We start from the raw sequence: 6,000 nt of genomic DNA, 5'->3' as shown, positions 1-6,000 counted from the left end.
TCCTCAGAACCACATTTTTTGTTTGTCTGTTCATAGAGGCAGTGGAGTGTTTGTAAGACAGGGTGAGTGGTCCTGGGCTCCCACATGCTGCCCGCCTGCTAAGGTGACAGTCTGTGTGTTCTCCCCAGGGTGGGGACAGGTCTGTGCGACCTGTCACTCATCAGAATACAGCCCAGCTTTTCTCTACATTTGGGCTTTTCCTGTGATAATACAGTCAGGAGAATTTCTCATCCTTTAAGATGAAAATCTACACCCTAAAGAAAATCAAACTCTCTCTTTCTCTCCCTCCCTCCTCTCCTTCCCTCCTTCCACAAGTATATGGGGATTGAACCTAGGGCCTTTGCACTGAGCTACACCTCCAACCCTTTTTTATTATGAAGCAGGGTCTCACTAAGTCAGTAAATTGCCCAGGCTGGGCTCCAATTTACAATCCTCCGGGCCTTAGCCTCCCAGGGTGTTGAGAGTCACAGGTGTGCACCACCATGCCTAGAAAAATCTTTCTTCTTAAAACATTAGAGGTTGGCCCTAGCACCTCCCTTTGGAGATGAGGGATGCAAAGTTCAGAGCACGTGCAGATGCCTGCCGTCACACAGCTGGTCAGGACCGAGTGGAGAGCCAGGCCCAGCTAGGTTTCCGCGGGGATCCGTGGGTCTGGGAGTCAGATCTGCAGTTATAGCTCAGCTCAGCTCAGCTCAGCTCAGCTCAGCAATTGCTTAGGCCAGTCAATACCTGCTCAGACTCATTGTGAAAACACCAGCACCCCCAGTTTGCCAGCCACAGTGCTGATCCCTGGAAGAGAAGGATGACGGAGTCGCTGCTCCCTTTCCCTTCTCCTGAAAGCGGGGCCCATGTTACCCTGCGGGGTAACGGGCACCTGGGTGGGTTAGTGCTTGCGGGCGCGAGCCAAGCTCCGACCCAAGTGTGTGCTCAGCACGCGGAAGCTGCCGCGGAAAACCATGCTGCCTCCTGCTCATGTAACACACGGGATTGTGGCCACACATGAGTGTGTTCATTTGCACAATGCTTCCAGTTTGTTCTGAGGACAGTGACAGGAAGCCCGAGCTTATGCTCAGTGGCCGTTTTAGAAATCCAGAGCCCATTTGCTTCTGAAAGTATTTCACCCATGGGTGCTCGGCAGGCCTACTTCCTAAGCCTCCGATTCTGCCAAGAATGTTCTTTGCTCTAACCGAGATTGGTTTCTCAAGAATTTCAGTGTCACCCATTTTAATGGGATGGCCCTTAAGAGTTCTTGAAATCACCAACTGGTCATCTGGCCACGTCACAGGCCAACTATTCGTTTCCCCCGTTGGAAACTGTCTTAGATAAGAGGAAATGCCTCCAGGTACCTCAGGCTTAAAACCAGGATCTTAACTCACTCATTTCTGAAAATGTGCCATTTTCCTGAGCCACCAATTCTAACTGACAATGTGTCCTTGGCGTACTTTAAAGCCAAAAGAAATATACATAACAAAAAGGTGTATATCATTTCTGTTCTAAGAGAATTTCTTTTTTTCCCTAGATTCATTCCATTTGATCAGAACCTAACTATGAAAAAGAATGTGTAAGACCAAAACCTCCCAATTTCAACCTGCTTATTTAAAAGCCTCTAGTGTGGAAATGGGGAATGACTAGTGACATAAACAGGCTTTCTGAGGAAAACGGAACCAGACCCCTGTGCTGATGCTCAAGGGATGAGACAGAGAAATGCAGATATCTGGGCACCATGTGTCCTAGGGTCCCTTCCCTCGGGGCTCAAATCGGGTGAGTGCTGGGTGGGAGAATAGAGCCTATGTAGCTCGATTCTGCAGTCTGTGAGAAGGACCGAAGGGAGCTGCCTGAGGTCACAGAGCAAACAGGACTGAGGTTGGGATAGGACCCAGATGGGTCTGGGAGTCTTGCACAGGGAGATGGGCTTCAGGGTCCCCAGAAATCATGGGGTGGGGGAGGTGGTCCGAGTACCCCTCTTCCTAGGGAGCTGGCTGTCATGGGTGGGAGGGGCCGTACAATGGAAATGAGGTCAGGTAAGAGGGATGACACAGACACACCCACAGTGCTGGCACTCCCGAGGTGGCGGTGAGGCATGGTGGACTTACTTTCTGGAGGGACCCTATCTTTGTGCGGGCATCCGGACAGACTGCGGTGATGCGGGTACAGCCCGGTCACATGGCCGGTTCCATCACACCCGGGGGTTGGACACTTGCTCTCTTTCTTTTCTGTTCTTGAGGGATCTAAAAGCGACAACAGTTGCCAAGAGAATGAATGTTTACCAACCAAAGACAATGTGATCATTTCAACAATCAGAAGAGACCTTTGCTATATAGAAAGAAATAAAGCAGGTGTCAGGGGACAGGCTGGAACAGGAGAATTTTGTGTAGGTACTTTTTTGGGTTGAGGGGGTGACTTTTTCAATCTTATTTACAATGTCACATGAATCAGAAAGTATTTGTTTTTATCCTGAAGTAAAAAACCAAAACCCAAAGAAACCAAAAACATCTCTGCTTAACCTTAACTCTTGATTAACTGGTTTCCCGTGTGTTACATGACAAGCTATGTTGTCCAAAGAAATCAATGTCAACGATGATGGGGCAGTAGCCTTCTCAGAGATCAAAACTCTATGTGGTGATCACTCTGCAATTTCTCTGTGAAATTCAACCAGAGATGATCCCTCTCCAAGACTCTTAGCTGGATTTCTTCTTATCGAGACCTCTGGTTGCAAAGACTACAAGCTCGAAAAATTTGACTGGCATTGAACTTTGCTCTTGAAGTTAAACAGCCCTGGGTCTTAGCATAGCAATTCAGCACTTCTCAGAAAATAAGCTGAACTCTCAGAAGGCACTGTAAGCAAATGACCGAGAGGGTGGAATCCCACCTGGCAGGGGTGATGGGCAATTGAAAATGCTTCAGAAGCCGCCGGAGCAACCATTTGTTTTGATTTCTTCGTCTGTACTTGGAACCCAAGGAAAGCTCGTGTAATGCTGTGCATGCACACATCCAATTAAGAGCTAGTGCTTTTCTAGAGCCCTTTTGGCTTCTAGGCAGTACCAGCGAAGGGCTGATTAAAGCAGACATTTGTTCCGGATTTCAATGCTAGATGCCAGAAATGTAATGACATAGCTAATAAAATTAATTCTACACCCAGAATTGACCACAGTTCATAATGGTGCAGTAGGATAACCCCAGAAAGGATGTCTGAGGTCAGTCTCAGGTCAAACAGTCAGTCTAAATACAATCTGTGTTTCTGAGCCACATTTTGAAAACCAGTTGCTCAGGTTACCAGGAGATAGTAGCTGTTGTGATTTAGTCCAGAGAATGCAAGAGTTAAATTTTCTTTAGGGGCTTGATTCTTTTATGTGGATAATCTCATTCATCAAGCCAATCATGATTGTTAGAAGATGCATGTTTTACTGTTGGCTGAGAATTCATTTATGTCAAGAAATGAAGCTTGGTATTAAAACATACGAACTCTTACGACTTTCTTCTCAAGTCACTTACGTGAACTTGAAGTAGACAAAGGACTCACAAGGATTTATCAGGGTTGTTGTGTTCCTGTAAAAGACACTTTCCTTTTTCTTTTACCCTACATAATGTGCCTATCACGTGTCACGCGCTGGTGCCTTCTGAGCCGGGGCATGTTCTCAGGGAAACGTCCTTCACACCATGGTCACTCACTGTCTGGACCATTGCGGGTGAGTCACAGTACCAAAGTCACTGTCACAGATCCAGACGTATGTGGTGTGGCTTCAGTGTCTATCACCTTTTGGGGGTCTCTCTTATACACGCAAACAGAAATCTTAGTTTTTGCTGCCTCCTGCATGATTTCATAATCATACAGGTATCATTCAAGCAATGTAAATCTAGAATAGCAAGTGCAAAGTAACAGTTTCAAAGGAAAGTATCAATTACTTAAAAACCACAAAACTAGAGAAAAGAGATGTTAAACTACATGCACAGGACTTGCCACAGGTAAAAAAGTGAGGTTATGATTCTTATTAGCCAATAAGGGAACATTTCATCAGGACATTTACCATTTCTCCCAAATTATATTAGTTCATAGATCTTGCAAGTATTTTGAACTTCAAGTATGGATTTTTAGAAAAACAGTGCGACCCAAAACTATTTCAGGGTTTGGAAGCCAGCACGGGCATAGTCTCCTCTCGATGCATGAAATCCTGATGGAGACAGGATGTGCGGTTTGTTTTCACAGTTATCTCTTGGGTTTTTTATTTCTTGCAATTCTGATTCACCTTGAAGGCAAACATGAAAGCAAACAGAAAACAACAAAGCGAGCAAAGGCACCAACAGCTTAACCAATAACCTTGCAACAACTTAAGAAAAAAAAATTGTGGGCAGGATTTAGTTCGCCTCCCTTTCAGTTTGGGAAGAGCAGTCAATTGTGTGGAAGACAGAAGGGTTTTATGGTGGTCCTCTTTTGTATTAGCTCGATTTAAAAATGTTATTCTTCCATGCTTTAAGTTAGTTTGAGGACTGTGGAGAGTGAGAACTGATACAAGTGTTTGCTTGCTTGCTTTTTTTTTTTTTTTTTTTTTTCAGGACTAGATATTGAACCCATGGCCGAGTGCATTTCTTGGCAATTACTACACCTTGGGGTCACATCTCCAGCCCTGTTTTGTCACCTTTACTGAAAACAGGGTCTGGTGACATACTGGTGGTGGCAGAAATTGCCCCTTGGTTATATTGATGAGAGATGAACATTTGTTTTTTTTCTTTTAAAAGGGAGCCTTAGTCTCTTTGTTCTGCTTTCTTGGCCTTGCCTGTCTTTATTTATTTAGTTCTGAATATAAATATAGCCATATTCAAAAGAAACAGAACAATACTGAAAATGTTGATAGAAAATGGACATAGCTTTGATCAGAAGTAGAAATCTGGAAAAGCTGGGAGAAGCAGAAATCAATGTCTTCGACTTTGGGGAACATCTAGGCCCCCAACTGATCTCCTCTTCAGGAATAAAGCACATCTCAGTCTGTCCTCCCTGTCCTCATTTATTCAGGGGAAGCAAGTGGTTTGAATTTTACTCTTGCAAAAAAAAAAAAAAAAAAAGCTAAGCACAACAACAGCAAAACAAGTTCAGATTTGCAATAAGCAGCTGAGTCTAGAGGACCACAGGAACTAAAGAAGCCATGGTGACACAGAGTGTGCAAGCCAGGTCAACTTCCATGACCACACAGAGTAACACCGGGTGCTGGAACTCCACCCAGAGAGCCACGGAAGCTTCACCCTAGAGCAGAAGCCTAGATCTGCGCACACAACCGAGCAAGCGCACAAGACAAAGGCACAGTTTCTTTCTAAAAATGTTTGTTTCTGTATGAATCTCAGCAATTCAACTAAACCTTTCTAATAGATAAGCTGAGCACATCCTGGTAACAATGGTAGCTCTGTAATTTAATGTGTATGTGCTAATTATCATAGACCTTAAAATGCCCAAAGCAAACCTGAACCTCCACTAAGCTAAAGAATTTATTTCCTTAAAAAAAATAAAGTCCCTCCATCCTATTCCATGCCTTCAGTGGTCTAGCATTCACCTCAGTGGCCAATGAGGCTATAAGTATCCAGGCACTTGCTAACCAGTCTCCATGGAGCTCTGGCCAGGGTTCATCTCCAGTTTGGACATGGGAATAATAATGCCTGACTTGCTGTAGAAGTTATGTGCATACATTGAGAGGAGAGTCTATGCCTGTGTCACAGCAGACAAATGCTGCTGTTCTCATCGCTGGAACTTTATACAGCAACTGATTTTCAAACTAAATTCCTGAACCTCATTCTTGGATCCACCATAGGGTAATTCAGCTTCTCAGAAGGCACAGGGTAAAACTAAAAGCAGGAAACAGGATCTTTTCTGGTGCTAATATGGAAGGAGGCAAGGACCTGCCAGTTTCATTCTTAAAACTGCTTCTTGCTTAGCTCTAAAAGAAACTTGTAAGTGAGACACTGACAGAGATGGGATGCTACGCAAAGCTGAATCCTAACCTTCCTCACACTGGA

The 6,000-nt window shown here is 44.5% G+C and overlaps 1 protein-coding gene across 12 annotated transcripts in view; it reads right to left on the bottom strand.

The window, feature by feature from the left end:
* The window catches only part of Myt1l (myelin transcription factor 1-like), a 398,225-nt gene that overhangs the window by 79,603 nt on the left and 312,622 nt on the right, over positions 1-6,000 (bottom strand). For 11 of the 12 annotated variants that reach the window (XM_005404380.2, XM_005404385.2, XM_005404381.2 and 8 more), the window contains exon 11: positions 2,094-2,228. The exons of the other annotated variant lie outside the window; for it this stretch is intronic. In XM_005404380.2, the coding sequence (XP_005404437.1) occupies positions 2,094-2,228 (135 nt within the window). The remainder of the gene's footprint in view (positions 1-2,093; positions 2,229-6,000) is intronic. 12 annotated transcript variants of the gene reach the window in all.

Source organism: Chinchilla lanigera, unplaced genomic scaffold (genome assembly GCF_000276665.1).
Source record: "Chinchilla lanigera isolate Chin_1 unplaced genomic scaffold, ChiLan1.0 scaffold00086, whole genome shotgun sequence".
NCBI lineage: Eukaryota > Metazoa > Chordata > Mammalia > Rodentia > Chinchillidae > Chinchilla > Chinchilla lanigera.
This window is presented reverse-complemented; position numbering and strand designations above follow the sequence as displayed.